Source organism: Scyliorhinus canicula, chromosome 16 (assembly GCF_902713615.1).
Source record: "Scyliorhinus canicula chromosome 16, sScyCan1.1, whole genome shotgun sequence".
Lineage (NCBI taxonomy): Eukaryota > Metazoa > Chordata > Chondrichthyes > Carcharhiniformes > Scyliorhinidae > Scyliorhinus > Scyliorhinus canicula.
The window spans coordinates 7644167-7661803 of NC_052161.1; the positions used below are offsets into that span (position 1 = coordinate 7644167).

The following is a 17637-nucleotide window of genomic DNA, read 5'->3' on the forward strand; positions in this document are numbered from 1 at the left end:
AAACTATGTACCATTGGTCAAAAGCTACAGGCTTTTTGTGGGTGCGTTGTTCTGTTGCTTTATGTGGTTTTGAAAAGGGTTATTCCTGAGGCTGCTGCTCTTTGGTAGATAAATAGTAATACTGCAGTTCCGTTAGTTTTGAAAATTCACTGTTGGGATGTGGGCGTCGCTGGCTAGGCCATTTGGGAAAGTGGTGGTGAGCTGCCTTGAGCTTCTGCAGACCCTGAGCGTAGGACCACCCCCAGTGCTCTTGGGGATAAAGTGCCAGGATTTTAACCCAGTGACAGGGAAGGAACAGCAATGTATTGCCAAATCGGCATAGTGGGTGGTTTGGAGGGGGACTTCAGGGTGGTGGTGTTCCCATGTGCCTACTGCCCTGGTCCTTCTAGATGGTAGAAGTCCTTGGATTGGAGGATGCTGTTGAAGGAGCATTGGGTGAGTTCCTGTAGTACATCTTGTAGATGGTGTACACAGCTGCCACTGTTCTTCGGACTTGAAGGGAGTGAATGTTTGTGGATCAAGTGGGACAAATGGTGTCAAGCTTTAAGTGTTGTTGGAGCAGGCAAAGGGTGGCAAGTATCCAAAGAAGTATATGCAAATTAATGAATATTGAATGTAACCTCTAACTGACTTGAGAGGCTTCTGAGTATTTGCCTTAACACCTACAAAGGCCAAAAGGACAAGATACTTGTTTTTGGAGGATTTCTGTGCCTTATGAACAGCAGTTTTTGAATGCACACCCTTTTTATGCAAAAATGTGCGTGTAAAAAAAGAAATGAGAGTTTTTAGAGTTTTCATTATCTAATAATTAGAATTAACCAATTAATTAACATCGTTAAGTAGGAATACAATGCCAAAATCAATTAAATCAGGTAAATTAAGTGGAGCAGGCGATACTGGGACTTGTATGTGGAGGCACCACTGGTGTACAATGGTTGCTGTCAGACGTAAACTGGTCACGTTGCATCCTGGTTTCAGCTAGATGAGGAAATGGGTGGTTAATGACCTTTTGTTCTGAACTCCTCCCAACCATTTCCTTTAAACACAATGTCATGCTGTCAAATTCTTAAAAGCTGTCATGGGGGAGGAAAGGTTGCTCTTGTTTGTTCGTTTGTTTTAAAACCACGTGTGCAACAGAGTGCTTGCTTTGTCTGCCTGTTTCACCCTTCACTTGTTCCACCTTTGTCCCCGCTCCTATTAATTCTGCCTTTCTGTTGTTCCGTCATGGAAGCTGCAGATTTATGTATAGTCAACACGAAAGCAGAAACAGTTCTTCTTAGAACTCTTGAGTAAAGGCTGACTTGGGACATTTACTAAATGAATGGCACTATATATGCCTCTTGTGTAAGGATCCACCTGTATACCCTTGTGTATTCCATTATTTTCTGTTATTTGTTGCTGTTATAATTTTTGTGCCTGGACAGTTGCCAGGATTTATGCCTTTTCAGATGAACTGCACTTTTAATTTTAAAATAAGCGGGACACCCCCGGCAAATGTGCTAGTTGGTCTGACATCAGGACCCCTCACCCCGGTGAGATGTGTTGCTTGGTTTGGACCAATGATGACTCATCTTGATGCACTTGGCTGGCAGCCAACTAGTTACTTTAAATTCCCAGCTCAAGAAGCTGGGGAGCTACAGGTCGGATCGCTCCCTCATTTGATGGCCTGTGAATCATAGGGTCCCTACAGTACAGAAAGAGGCCATTCGGCCCATCGAGTCTGCACCAACTCTTTGAAAGACCATCCTACCCAGGCCATTTTCCCCACCCTGTAACCTCAACCTAGTGGGCAATTTAGCATGTCCAATCAACCTAACCTGCACATCTTTGGACGGTGGGAGGAAACCGGAGCACCCAGAGGAAACCCATGCAGATACTGGGAGAAAGTGCAAACTCCACACAGGCAGTTACCCAACGTGGGAATCGAACCCGGGTCCCTGACACTGTGAGGCAGCAGTGCTAACCACTGTGCCACCATGCCGTGAAGTGGTGGTAGTAGAGAAATTAACCTTTATCAGGGTACTGTTTAGGCGCAGGTTGAGACTGGAGGAGGAGAAATCAAGAAATAAAGTTTTTTTTTAAAATTTAGATTACCCAATTATTTTTTCCAATTAAGGGGCAATTTAGCGTGGCCAATCCACCTACTCTGCACATTTTTGGTTTGTGGGGGCGAAACCCACGCAGACACGGGGAGAATGTGCAAACTCCACACGGACAGTGACCCAGAGCCGGGATCGAACCTGGGACCTCAGCGATCAAGAAATAAAGTTAAGGAGACAGATTCAGTTATCAGAAACAATCTTTGACTAGATAGTTGATAAAGAACAAGAGGCTAAAGCTCAGGAAAGTTGGGAGAATTATAATAGAAGGATTCAGAGATAAAGCAGTTCTATCATAAAGCATACACAGAAGTAGAATCTGAATGTATACTGGAGTGTTGTTGCATTAGAAATAATATAGTAATGAGGAAGTGGAGATCTTCAGGCAGATGAGAAATGGGCAGAGGTTCATCACGTTGTATTACCGGTGGGTTATAGAAAGGAGGGTTTGCAGGTAGTGCACAAGGTCCCAGTAGGGGATCATTTCAGAGTAAGGAAAACTCGAGCAAAAATACAAAACATTTTTTATTGGCCTGCACTATGTAAGGATGGAGTTGAATTTTGTCATACGTAAGGTGATAGGAAAGCCTCAAGCGGTAATCAAACCTGGGGAACCTTTTCCTCGGGTCCTAATTGATTGCGTGGGACCCCTTCCTAAAGCAACAACAAATACTGAGTTTCACTTTTTATGTGTCTTGATCATCAAAACTGTGCCTTTATGATCGGAATATCATTAGCTTGGCACATCATGTCAGACTTTTGTAAGAACATTGGTGTGTGCTGTCTAGTCTCACCATCTGATCTTCATTAATTGTCTCTGGCAGCTTAGGTGAAACTGATTTCGTGTGAGTACAATAGTACTTGGCTGGAGCAGGGTGACCCATGCGCATCCTGAAATCATGCAGCTTTTGATCAAGGCATGCCTATGTGAATCAGGGCTTCTTGATGAGAGTTGCAGTTAACACATTGGGGAGTTCCAGTTCCTCCAGATACATCAATCTGCAAGCATTGACAAAGTCGGCAAGATTATAGGACAGCGCTGTGCTTGGTCCTCGTATCTGTGTTCCAACATTGGCCATGATTCTGTAACTCGAGTCAGTCTGGGTGGAATCTGTAACTGAAGAATTTGCTTTTTAGATTTGTGTGCACGTCACAGCCAATTCCATGCATAAATTTAGTTGACAGTTTTGAGGACCGTCTGATCATTATTTAATTACAGGAATCTGTTGCATAACATCCCCATATCAAGACAGGAACTTGCCCTTGCCTTTCTGGCAAAGCATTTTCATTCTTGTTACAGACTGTTTAATTAGGTGACCTTGTAGTTGAGCCAGTATTCCAGCTATAACTTAAAAAAGCAAGTCATTTATCAAATACAGATAAGGAATTCTGGAGATTCTTCTTTACCCAGAGGGTGTTTAGAATGTGGAGCTTGCTTCCTCAAGGCACTGTTGAGGTGAATATCTTTTGAGGGGGAAAAAGACCTGTGTTAATATAGCGCCTTTTATAGGACATTTTAAAATTCTATCCAGCTATTGAAGTACTTCTGAACTCTAGTCACTGTTGTAATGTAGGTATGAGGCAGCTGTTTTGTGCACAGTGAGCGTCTACAATCAGCACTGTGGTTATCAGTTTTAATCTTTTTGTTCTATTTATTGAGGGTGGCACGGTGATTAGCATTGCTGCCTCACAGCGCCAGGGACACGGGTTCAATTCCGGCCTCGGGTGACTGTCTGCGTGGAGTTTGCACACTCTTCCCATGTCTCCATGGGTTTCCTGGGTGCTCCGGTTTCCTCCCACAGTCCAAAGATGCGCAGGTTAAGTGGATTGGCCGTGGTAAAATTGTCCCTTGGTGCTCAAAGGTTAGATGGGTTTACGGGGGAGTTGGCCGGGGTAGGGTGCTCTTTTAGCGGGTCGGTGCAGACTCGATGGGCTGAATGGCCTTCCTCTGCATTGTATGGATTCTGTGGTTCTGCGGATCATTAATGACCAGAGTACCAGGGCATAGCACTCCTGCTCATCTTTGAAACAGTTCCATGAAATCTTTTACATCCACTTGAGAGGGTGGATGGGGCCTTAGTTTAACATCCCACAGTGCAACCCTCCCCAGTACCGCACTGGACTGTCAGTATTGATTTTTGTTTTGTTCTCGAGCTCTGGAGTGTGATTTGAACCGGCAATCTCATGTCACAGACGCAAGAATGCTACCAAATGAGCCAAGGCTAGAAGGAAGGAATAGGATATGCAGATTGGGTCCATGAAGCAGCTCATGTGGGGCATAAACCAGTTGGGCAGAATGGCCACGTGCTGTATACTACAGAATATATTGTTTGCACAGATACATTTTATATCAAGGTAAACTGCCCTCCATGCCTGAAAATTTCAACTCTCCTGTGGAGAGCTACTACTCAAATTACACTTAACTCACCAATTGATCAGTTATGCTGAGTGCTGTATTTCCCCTGATTTTAATGTTAATAACTACTTCATGATCACCCTTGCCCCCGGGTCACTGGCCCTGTGGAGTTTGCATATTCTCCACGTGTCTGTGTGGGTCTCACCCCACAACCCAAAGATGTGCAGGGTAGGTACAGTGGCTACGCTAAATTGCCCTTTAATTGGAACAAAATGAATTGGGTACTCTAAATTTTTTTTAAAATGATCACACTTGCTAACTGTAAAATATTTGGAATGTAGCTTTCGAGCCTCTCCCCATACCATGGTGACATCATGACAGGTGATAATTGGATTAAGATGCTTGATGATTGTTTTGTTAATGCTAATGCTTCCATTTTGTGTGGGCTTTTTTTCTCCGTAGTTTAATTCACCTGGATGAGATGCTGAATAAGACCTGCAGCAGTTGCGAGGCTGCATATAGAGTCCTGTACTGGGAGGACCATTCGCTATCTGTCCTGTAAGTGAATGTTTGATTGTGTTAGAAGATGGTGGTGGTGAAGATGTGATTCAAGGAAGTTAAATTTGCTGTGAATTTCCTACCCCTGGCTAATATAATGATTGAAATAGAGATGGCAAATCACTCATCGCATGGCGTCCTGAAGCTTTCTGTTGGTGGAACAGAAAAAAAAAAGAGAACCTGAATTTATATAGTAGCTTTCATGACGTCAGGGTGTCCCAAAGTGTTCTCCAGTCAATGTAACTCTTTTTGAAGTGTAGTCACTGTAATGTAGGAAATGCAGCAACCAATGTCCACACAGCAAGCTCCCAAACAGCTTTCTCCCTATCTCTGCCACCTCCTCCAAGACCTCTGCTTCTCCAGCTCTGGCCTGCTGCACATCACTAATTTTAATCACTGCTCCATTGGTGGCTGTGCCTTCAACTGCCTAGGCCTCAAGACCTGGAATTCCATCCCTAAACCTTTCTTCATCTTTAAAACCCACCTGTTTGGCCAAGCTTTTGGTCACCTGCTCTAATATCTCCTATGCCACTCAAAGTTTTGTTTGCTAATACACCTGTGCAGCATCTTGTGCTTGTTGGCTGGCCCCATCGTGTCGTCTCCAGCATGGTGGACAAGGCGTGTCAAATAAATCATTGTGGGTTTCTCGAATTGGAAGGAATAGTCCAGTGATATCCCATAGAGGTCTGTGCTTGAACCTCAGCCATTGACTCGATTTATCAATGACTTCACATGGCAATGTTTAACGGATGCCACACAGATTGGTGGCTCAGTAAATAGTCTAGGCGGGAGCATAACATTGTAAAAGGACACTAATTGAATGGGCAAAAACAGTGTGGCAGATGAATTCCAATGCAGGCATATATGAAGTCATCCATTTGGATTTAAAAAAAGGACACATCTGAGCATTTCATACATGGTGAAAAACTTGAAATAGCGGATGTTCAAAGAGATTTAAGGCTTTATGCAACACACAATATAGCAGTTGGTTACGAAAAACAATCCAGAAAGGCTCTGGAAAAGAAGGTTGGAATCCAAATGGTTGGGGGGGGGGGGGGGGGGGGCGGTGGTTAGCTACCTGCGAACCCCACCACTACTGAGATTCCCTGTCCAAGTCACTCACCACCTTGTCATGGAAATATATTGCCGTTTCTGCACTGTGGGTGTACCTACATCTCCGAATTTGCAGCGGTTCAAGAAGGCAATTCACCCACCTTGTTTTAAAAATAAATTCCAATAAAGGGGCAATTTCAGCATGGCCAATCCACCTTCCCTGCACATCTTTGGGTTGTGGGGGGAGACCCATGCACATACTGGGAGAATGTGCTAACTCCACATGGACAGTGACCCGGGACCAGGATCGAATCCGGGTCCTCAGCGCCATGAGGCAGTAGTGCTAACCACTGTGCCGCTCATCACCTCTACCCTCTGAAGGACAACTAGGGATGGGAAATAAGTGCTAGCCTAATCAGCGACGCCCACATCCTGTAAATTATTTTTTAAAAAACCAACCAGATAAAGGGCTGGTCATTTAAAACTGAAGTGTGTAGAAATGTCTTCTCGCAGAGGGTGGTGAATCTCTGGAATTCTCTGCCCTGAAGGGTGGTGGAAGTTGAATTCATAGAAGTATTTAAAGTGGGGGTGGATAAATATTTGATAGATGGAGGAACAGAGGGTTACAGGGAAATGACACAGAAAAGGAGCTGAGGCTGGCATAGATCAGCCATGATCGTATGAATTGCTGGGCAGGCTTGAGGGGCCTAGTGGCCTATTCCTGTTTCTGTTTCTTGTGTCTGTGTTAAAAGTAGCTAGACTAAGGGATGCGATCAGTACGTTAGTGAGAGAGGATCTTGGATCGGGTGGTACAAATGTAGAATCTGTTTGGGCGGATCTACAAAACAGCAAGGGACAGGAAACCTTGGACCACCAAAAAGTGATGGTAATGCAGGGCATGGTATAAATTAGAGGTGCATAAGGGTAATTCAGTAATCATGGGTGACTTCAATGTACATATAGACTGGATAAATCTAATAAGCATTACTGCTGTGGAGGACAAATGTCTGGAATGTGGACAAGATGGTTTTCTAGAGCAATATGTTGAGGTGCTAACCAGAGAACAGGCTATTTTAGATCTAGTGTTGTGCAATGAGAGAGGACTAATTAATAATCTTGCTGTAAAGGAACCTTTAGGGAAGAGTGACCATAATGTAATAGAATTTTCCATTAATTTTGAAAACCACAAACTTTAATATGAAACTAAAATCTTAAATCTAAACAAAAGAAACTATGAAGGTGTGAGGGCAAGTTGGCTGTGATGAATTGGGAAAATACATTAAAACTATGACAGTTAACAGGCAATGGCTAGTATTTAATGAATTAATACATGGTTTACAAAGAACAAAGAAAAGTACAGCACAGGAGCAGGCCCTTTGGCCCTCCAAGCCTGTGCCGACAGCAAATATACATTTCTTTAATGCACAAAGACCCGATCAGGAAACTGAGAGTCAACTGTGGCTAACAAAGGAAGCTAAAGATTGTATGAGATAAAAGAAAGAGGCTTATAAGGTTGTCAAAAAGAGTAGTAAGCTGAGGATTGGGAGTATTTTAGAATCCAGCAAAGGAAGGCTGTTGAAAAAAGAGACAATAGAGTAGAATCCCAACAGTGCGGAAGGATGCCATTCAGCACGTTGAATCTGCACCGACCTCTGAAAGAGCATCCCACTCCCCCGACCTAACCCCGTAAACACCCCCCCCCCCCCAATAGAAAAGTATCAAGAAACATAAAATGGACAGTAAAAGCTTCTCGGGCTATGTAAAACGAAAAAGATTAGCAAAGGCACTTTGGGCTCATCACATCAAGAGACAGGAGAATTTGTAATGAGGAACAAGAAAATGGCAGAGAAATTAAATAATGACTGTGTCTGTCTTCACAGAGGAAGATCCAAGAAATCTCCCAGAAATAATGGAGATCCAACAGCCTAGTGAGAATGAGAAATTGAAATACATTAGTGTTCGTAAAAACTAGCATTGGAGAAATAAATGGGACTGAAAGTTGATAAATCCTCTGGATGATCTACAGCCTAGAGCGTTGAAAGAAGTGACTACAGAGATAGTCGATTCATTGGTGGTCATTGTTCAAAATTCTTGGGAATCTGGAACAGTGCGTGCAGATTGGAAGGTTGCAAATCTAACCCCACTATTTAAGAAAGGAGGAGAGAAATTAGAGAACTACTCAGGTTTCCTCCTACAAATCCCAAAAGATGTGCTTGTTTGGTGAATTGGACATTCTGGATTCTCCCTCAGTGTACCCGAACAGGCGCCGGAATGTGGCGACTAGGGGCTTTTCACAGTAACTTCATTGCAGTGTTAATGTAAGCCTACTTGTGACAATAATAAAGATTATTATTATTTAATATACCCTAGCTCCGATAAGGCAGGAAGAAAACCATTTACATCTTCCAAGGGGAGTCATTGCCTTTGAGGTTTGTTGCAGAGTGTCTGGTGATGTAATAAGTCTGGACCACCAGTTCAATTACATGATCTGGCATGCCAGTGTGTGTGTGTTCTGGGTGTCCTTGGACTTTGAATTAATAAAAATGAATAACATATAAACTCCTCTGGTGGTATCTTCCGTCCGGATTCTTCTCCCCTTGTCTTGACTTTCTCTGTACTCCATGTCCCTGCCACCTGATGAGTCTGCACACCGCATCTGCACTGCAATCGTTTTTTTAGTTACAAATATAAAGCATAATGTAAAAACACCAAATTGATGGGAACAATTCATGACGTACATCTGCAGTTCAAAATGCAAAACATCAAATCAATACGAGCAGGTTCAGCAATAGCTTCATGGGGTACACAAATTTTAAAAACAGCTGGATTGCCTTAGAGAATGTGGCGTATTTAGATTTTCAGAGGGCTTTCGATTTGACCCCACACAGGAGGTTAGTGAACAATGTCAGAACATGTAGGATAGGGGATATATATACTGGCATGGATTGAGGATTGATTAACAGACAGAAAACAGCGAGTAGGATAATTCTAGCATTAGCAGGTTGTGATCACTGAGGTACCACAAGGTTCAGTATTTTGGCACCAGCTATTCGCAATTCTATTCACGATATGGATGTGAGGACGAAATGTGATATTTTAAGTTTGCTGATGGCACAAAGCCAGTTTGGAATGTGTGTTGTGAAGATGATGCAAAGAGGCTTCGAGGGAATAAGGACGGGCTTAGTGAGTGGGTAAGAACATTGCAGAGTGAATGGAGTTGCAGAGTGTTTCTTGAATGGTGGGAGATTGGGAAGTGTTCATGCCCAAAAGGACCTGGGTGTCTTTGTTCATAAGTCACTGAAAGCTAACATGCAGGTGCACCAAGCAATTAGGATGGCAAATGGTTTGTTGGTCTTTAATAAAAGAGGATTTGAGCGCGGGAGTATGGATGTCTTGATTAGACCACATCTGGAGTATTTTGTTCAGTTTTGGTTGCGTTACCTAAGGTCATAGACAGAGTGCAGCAGAGGTTCATCACACTAATTATTGGGATGGCAGGACTGTCAAATAAGAAGAGATTTGCGGAGACTGGGCTTGTGTCCTCTACAGAATGAGAGATCTCATTGAAACTTCAAAACGTTCTAGGCAGGGAAGATGCAGAAAGGTTGTTCCCCTGGCTGGAGTGTCTAGAACAAGTTGGCTCAGTCTCCAAATAAGAAGTGGACCATTTAGGGCTGAGGGAAGTGTAGATGGAGTCAATGGGTGGAAGATGGGTTCGTGTGTTGGACTGGGCTGTGTTCGCGACTCTGAAGTTACTTGCGGTCTTGGGCCAAGCAGTTCCATCTACACCTCCCGCTGCCGGGGAAAAGCGGGCAGCATAATCAAAGACCCCTCCCACCTGCTTACTCTTTCAACTTCTTCCATCGGGCAGGAGATATAAAAGTCTGAGAAGACAAAACGAACAGACTCAAAACGGCTTCTTCTCCACTTACCAGACTCCTAAACGACCCTCTTATGGACTGACCTCTATGCTTCACCCGATGCCGGTATTATGTAGTTGCATTGTATACCTTGTGATGCCCTATTACATATTTTCTTTTATTTCCTTTTCTTTTCATGTATTTAATGATCTGTTGAGCTGTTCACAGAAAAATACTTCACTGTACCTTGGTACATGTGACAATAAACAAAATCCAAAGTTGCCATACCAGGCTGTGATTTAGCCGGATGGCATGCTTTCTATGGTGCCTCTGTAAAAGTTAGTAAGAGTTAATTTGGACATGCCGAATTTCCTTAGTTTCCTGAAGAAGTATAGACGCTGTTGTGCTTTCTTGGCGGTAGCGTCGATGTGGGTGGACAAGGACACATTTTTGGAGATGTGTAGCCCTAGGAATTTGAAACTGCTAACCATCTCCACCTTGGCCCCGTTGATGCTAACAGGGGTGTGTACAGTATTTTGCTTCCTGAAGTCAATGACCAGCTCTTTAGTTTTGCTGGCATTGAGGGAGAGATTGTTGTCGCTGCACCACTCCACCAGGTTCTCTATCTCCCTCCTGTATTCTAACTTGTCGTTATTCGAGATCCGGCCCACTAAATAAATAAATAATCTTTTATTGTCACAAGTAGGCTTACATTAACACTGCAATGAAGTTACTGTGAAAAGTCCCTAGTCCCACATTCCGGCACCTGCTTGGGTACAGGCAGGGAGAATTCAGAATTCTCAGCTGGTACGGGAATTGAACCCGCGCTGCTGGCCTTGTTCTGCATCACAATCCAGCTGTCTAGCCCACTGAGCTAAACCAGACCCATAGTACGATACCATGTTCGTATCATCAGCAAACGTGTGGATGGAGTTGGAACCAAATTTTTCCACACAGTCGGTGTGTACAGGAAGTATAGTAGGGGAGTTTTGGTGCCAAGACAGGGAGCTGGGATTAAGGTACAGGTCAATTCAGGGTCACCGTGATGACAGAATACGTTCGAGGGGAAGAATGGTCCTCTCCTGTTTCTCCCCAAGTTCCTGATGACTGCTTGCATTTTATTTGTCTGGAATTCTGAAATGCTAATGCTGGATGTTTGCCTTCCTTTCTATTTTGTTTAGGTTTTACGGAAGTTTGATGGGAATGCTCTCCGTCTTCTACCTGTTACCACTCTGCTGGGTTATGGTTCTCCTGAACAGTGTGTTGTTTCTGGGAAATGCTGATTTTTACAGAGGTAAGTGATTGGGGAGGTGAATGTGTTGGTATAATCCATGAAAAAATGCTAAAGGAAGGGAAAATGTAGACACTTGGTCCCAAGCGCTTGCAGCATTTGTTTCGAATTGTACCTCACCCCTGTCTTCCTCGTTCCCAATTCAGCAATAATTAGTTAGTTGTGATTAGGGAGTTAGGAACTTCAGAGCTTTCGTTCATTCCCTTCAAGAGTTGGAGATGAATTTGTGTTTTCCTGAATTGACTGTAGGTCTTTAGCATTTTTCAAGATTCTATATGGCTAGGGGTGGTGAATGTATGTGCGTGTGGAAAGGGAGGGAATATTATCTGGGGTTCAGTTCTTTTAAAAAAAAAATTTAGAGTACCCAATTCATTTTTTCCAATTAAGGGGCAATTTAGCTTGGCCAATCCACCTACCCTGCATATCTTTGGGTTGTGGGGGTGAGACCCACACAAACACGGGGAGAATGTGCAAACTCCACACGGACAGTGACCCAGAGCTGGGATCGAACCTGGGAATTCGGTGCCGTGAGGCAGCTGTGCTTACCACTGTGCCCCCGTGCTGCTCTTGGGGGTTCAGTTCTCGTGCTCCTCCACATCCTTACCTAACTGTCAGTTTTTCACTCGTTTATAAGTGAATATTCCACCATGAGTTTAAGAAGTTTGCTATATAGGAAATTTCACACCAGTGAAGTTTTTAACCTGATGCTAATTGTTAATGAAACGTTAACAGGAGCATGAGACCATACTTCAGAATGTCCAGCATTATCACAAACAGATTATGGGTGTAGCAATATTTCTTAATCTGAAGAATTATTGTGTCCGTGATTGTTAGTCACTGAACCTGTTTTGTGACTTTGTGCTGATCTGGGTGAGAGATGGGAGTGGACCACTTTGAATCCTGTATCGGCATTGATCAAATGCTGTTTAGAGGCAGAGCAAACGCTTCTCTGCTCTGTCCGAAACAAGGTGCCTCAATGCTTATGGCATTCCTGAACGCACTTTTCTGTTCTTCCCTCCGGTTCGACTTTTCCAATGCTCTCCTGACGGCTTCCACTCCATCAATTCGAGCACATCAAAAACTGTCACCCATCTGCTAATTTCCAACAACCCATTACCTCGCCAGTGATTCCCAGTCCGGCAACACCTCGGTTTTTAAATTCCTCTGCCTTGTTTTCAAACTCGCTCTAGGCTGTAAGCGCTCCAAATCTTTTTGCCCCTCTAACTCACCCTCATTTTTCAAACTCCCTCTTTGACCAGGCTTTTGGTCATTTGTCCCAATTTCTTCATGTGTGGCTCAGTGTCAAATTTAGTATGAAAATTGTTCTTGTGAAGTGTTTTGGGATGTTTTACTAATTTAGTGGTGCTACGTAAATTCAGATTGTACCATTGACAAACTGCCCCCCTGCCACTCCCATTAGACCATTTTGTGTTTTATCATTCCAACCATATTGTGGCCTTTGAATGTGATATCCAACTTAATGTTCAGTAGGAGATAGATGTGCATTGTGGAACTAAATTGTGACATCTCAAATTTCAATTCATGTAACACTCTTACAGACAGCAGAGGTCCCATTCTAGGTGTATTTTCAGGCGTAATTTTTGTACAGCTGCAATTCTGCTTAGTGGCTGATGGTGGTAGCACTGAGCTTTCACTGCAGTGCTATTGACAGGCCTTGTTCTAATTCAGTAGAAGCTAGTTTAAGCCAGACTCATTGTTGTAAAAATATAAAATATCTGAAAGAACATTCAAGCATTTCAAAATGGCAATCACACAGTGCAATGGTATTCAGGTTCTCTGCAGACCCTCTGAAGGTACTTCAATACAGTCAAAATAAATTACAGGTATTTCAAAACGGTCATTACAATTCTGCCAGGTACCCTGATCGTTGGACAATAGCCTTGGGTTGGACCCCTACTTTTTGAATAATGACAGGCTCAGGGTATCGTTTCCACTTTAACTGGGTGATGCCTTTAACTGAGCCTTATTTTCAAATTACAGAAAACAATAATTACTGATTGCTTGGTATATGCACGTGGAGCGTGCTCTGTGGGTACGATCCGCCGATGACTTCTCGCATGTCTTCTAGTGACTGACCAGATCACTGCTTCCCAGCTGCAATATAGACCCCTTTGGCTGAATTCCAACTGGCATGATGTCAGCATGCCTGCTGTCACCGACCATATTTGGTCAGAAGCCAATTTCAGCTCAACTATAGGCTTTCAAATCATTTCATTGTCCATCGCAGGCCAGATTCTACTGGTCATGTTGGAGGCAGTGACCCTTATACTATTCAAGAAGTATGCGATGCTGAGTCATACAAGGCTACGGGCCAAGTGGCGCGGTGGTGAGCACTGCTGCCTCACAGCTCCAGGGACCAGGGTTCCCGCCTCGGGTTACTGTCTCCCCGTGTCTGCGTGGGTTTCCTCCGGGTGTTCCGGTTTCCTCCCACAGTCCAAAGATGTGCAGGTTGGGTGGATTGGCCATGATCAATTGCCCCTCGATGTCCCAAAGGTTAGAGGTTAGGTTAGGTGGGGTTACTGGGTTATGGGGATAGGGTGGGGGAGTGACTTTAGGTTGGGTACCCTTTCAGAGGGACGGTGCAGACTTGATGGGTCGAATGGCCTCCTGCACTGTAGCGTTTTTATAAAGTGTTGGAAAATGGGATTAGAATACTTAGCTGATTGGTCCAACTCATCGGCACCAGTCAAAAACAAAGGGCCTTTTCTGTGCTGTTGACCTCTATGGGTCTATGCCTCTGAAGTACACAAATTAGGGTTCTATTCTGTAGAATTTAGAAAGTTAAGGGGTGATTCAGTTGAAGTTTTCGAGACAGTAAGTGTGGTTTAGAGAGAAATAATTTCAACATTTGAGTCAAAGGACTCGAGACTTTAAATCTGTTTCTCTCCTAGATGCCACAGACCTGCTTGCGTTTTCCCGGCATACTCTGTTCTTGTTTCGGATCCCAGAAACCACAGTATTTTGCTTATTTTAGTTACTTCCACTGGTTGGGGAGTCTGGGAAATGAGGGGGACACAATTTTTTAAAAAATAGATCCAGACCGTTCAGGATGAAATTAACACTTCTGTACACAAGAGTGATAGAAGTTTGGAACTCCCTTCTGCAAGTGACATTAGGCCAATTAATTTTAAACCTTGGCTGTATTTTTGTTAGTCAAAGGTATTGAAGAATGTGGAGCATAAGCTCCATATGGGAGTGGATAGCTGATCAGCCATTGGTCGCATTGAGTGGTGGAGCAGGCTGAAGGGGCTGAATGGCTTCCTATATTCCTTTGCGATCACATACTATCATTCATGTGCAAGTCTGGACTGCTGGTGTTGGACAGGATCTTTTAACCGATGCTTACATGAGGGTTAGAAGGGTCACAGCGGAGCTAACCCAGCTTCTACCTCGCATGCACACTTCCCAATTGGACGCGCTGGGTTGCAAAACCCTGACTGACTTTTTTTCTTTGCCTTCCCTTCTCTCAGAAGCACTGAGGCCGGCTTATTAGGAGCTGTAGTTCCCCCTTGGCTGAGATAACTAATTCAGCAGAGAGCTTTCCTGGCCTGTTTGGCTTGAGTTGCAAGCAGTCTTTATCATATCAACTGTTTATTTTACATCTCCTTCCCAAAGTTTCATTTCACTTCTGTGTTCCTGTTTACTGTTTGATGTGCTTTGTCTGTTTATTTTCCTGTTGTCTGTTTCTCTGTGGTTTTGGACCTCCACTCCCATTCCGGATAATTATTCTTTCCCCCGCTGGTAACTTTTCTGTCTGTCTCCACTCACTTGTGTCCCTTGGTCTGCAAACTTCAGAGACGCCTACTTGTTTATTTTACAGAGACTCTTAACTTGTACTCTTTGTTTACATATTTCTCCCAAGTGGGAAGAGGACAGCCAAAATCAATAGATATGTTTTAATCCGAGTTCCTTCGCTTCAGAGGACTGAGTTATGAGGATAGGTGAGACTTGTTTTGCTGCCATACACTAGTCGGAATGAGAGACATTGAGCTGGGAGAAATTATGTTCAGTGGGTCCTTAATTTGCGGTTTCCCATGCTTATTTCACATAGGAACCTTCTACTACCTGAGAGAGAGAGATGGTCCTTTGATTCAAACAGTACGGCCTGGTTTGAAACCAGAGGTGTCTTATTGTCCTTTTATTCTGTGCGATCAATAAGGGATTTGAGGAGGTCTGTGGATGAAATGCAACGTTTTGCGCAAACACATGTCTTCAGGCTAACAGGGATGGGCTTAGAAGGCACCTGACCATTATTTACAAAATCCGCCACAAGATGGGCAGCAGGGTAGCATGGTGGTTAGCATAAATGCTTCACAGCTCCAGGGTCCCAGGTTCGATTCCCGGCTGGGTCACTGTCTGTGTGGAGTCTGCACGTCCTCCCCCTGTGTGCGTGGGTTTCCTCCGGGTGCTCCGGTTTCCTCCCACAGTCCAAAGATGTGCGGGTTAGGTGGATTGGCCATGCTAAATTGCCCGTAGTGTCCTAATAAATGTAAGGTTAAGGGGGGGGTTGTTGGGTTACGGGTATAGGGTGGATACGTGGGTTTGAGTAGGGTGATCATGGCTCGGCACAACATTGAGGGCCGAAGGGCCTGTTCTGTGCTGTACTGTTCTATGTTCTATGTTTTAGCTTTTTGGGATTTCAAGTATTAAAATAGTTAATTATTTGAAGATGGTGAATGAGAGAGGAGACTTTTTTTTGAATTATGTAAGACACTTCAAAAAACGTTAATCCTGTTTGGAATTCCCAATGTTCCGCATAAAACCTTGACTGAAGGACACGGGTTAGAGATGTAAAAATGGTAAATGACTATTTCAGGCCTGATGTTAAGGAGCACTTTGTCACCCAGCGAGTGATCAATCTGTGGTAGGGAAACAGTAATTTCAGAATCCTTAAAGAGGTGGTTAGATGCTTTGACTGGGAGAGGGAAGAGCTTGTAGGTAGCACTGTTGCTTCACAGCTCCAGGGTCCCAGGTTTGATTCCAGGCTTGGGTCACTGTCTGTGCGGAGTCCGAACATTCGCCCCGTGTCTGCGTGGGTTTCCTCCGGGTGCTCCGGTTTCCTCCCACACGTCCCGAAAGACGTGTGTTAGGTGAATTGGACATTCTGAATTCTCCCTCTGTGTAAACGAACAGGCACCGGAATGTGGCGACTAGGGGCTTTTCACAGTAACTTCATTGCAGTGTTAATGTAAGCCTACTTGTGACAATGAAGATGGACCTTGTGACCTTCCTTATCTAACCTGTCCTTGTGATCAACACCAAATTGATGCATTTTGAATCCTGTTCCTCAGCTGAGGTGCAAGTTATTTTGGGACTATTAGAATCAAAGCACTGGTCACAGGAGAGTGACCCTCTATTGCCCCCACTCCTCTTCATGCGAACTTGATGAGCTGAAGGCCATTCAGTTTATCATTTCAGACTTGCAGGCAGTAATGGGACACCTGGCTCCTATTGTCAGCTGAAGTTTTTGAGAAGTAAACAATGAGCAGTACAGAACAATAAATGTCAACTAATCTCCCAAAAACGCGTAACTTCAGCTGATGGCAGCTAGAGCTGAGTCCCATGTGCTGCGGAGGGTGCTCGGTCCGGTCCGGACTGGTGACGGTATCGGAGAGTGTGTCTTTGACGAACCTGGCAAAGGTCTCTGGAACGGTAGTCAAAAGCAGGACTTCCTCCTTACTTCAAAAGTACTGAGGCCACTCGTATAGCCCCATCGTCTCCAAGGTGGGATTAACTGACTCAACTCGTACCGGAGATAGTCACGAGCACTCTACTGGATTGTTTGGTTCCTTGTACCACACGATACATTTGCCAAGTTCCCCAGCAGCCGGCGCCAGTTCATTGCGAAGTGGGCAGCACGAGTCGTATCCACCTTTTCAAGAATTGAACCAGCGTGCCTTCAGAAAGCTCCATGAACTGCAGAGCGGACAACCATCTCGGGCATGCTTCTGGGGTGGGCTGAGGAATCCATTTACCTTCCGCAGAAAAATAAATCTGCGACAAAACAGAAAATTCTGAAAATATTCTGTGATAAGAGGAATAAGGGCATGTTTCACGTATCCTTGTCCAGAATCCAGCCCCAGGATCTGATTGGTGAATTTTCAGAATTTTTTAATTAACACTTACTGAAATGGTGAATTTGTCTAGAAACAGCAGGAGGCCATTCAGCCTCTCTAGCTTATTCCGCTCATTCAGATCCTGGCTCATCTGTATCCTCACCTTGGTTCCATAACAATCGATACTCTTGCCCAACCAAAAGATCAGTCAATCTCCAGTTTTTAAATCATTTTTGAGAAGCATATTTCAATGCTTGATATAATCAACCAACTGGTGTGCGATTCCCAATGCAGCTTGGCAGAGGCAGAATGGCAAGGGGAGGTTGAGGTTAACATTTACTGT

The 17637-nt window shown here is 44.0% G+C and overlaps 1 protein-coding gene across 4 annotated transcripts in view; it reads left to right on the forward strand.

Annotated features, from left to right (window-relative positions):
- zfyve27 (zinc finger, FYVE domain containing 27) overlaps positions 1-17637 on the forward strand; it is a 167985-nt gene that overhangs the window by 18912 nt on the left and 131436 nt on the right. For all 4 annotated transcript variants that reach the window (XM_038821899.1, XM_038821898.1, XM_038821897.1 and 1 more), the window contains exons 4-5: positions 4918-5013; positions 11108-11220. In XM_038821899.1, coding sequence (XP_038677827.1) covers positions 4918-5013; positions 11108-11220 — 209 coding nt within the window. The remainder of the gene's footprint in view (positions 1-4917; positions 5014-11107; positions 11221-17637) is intronic.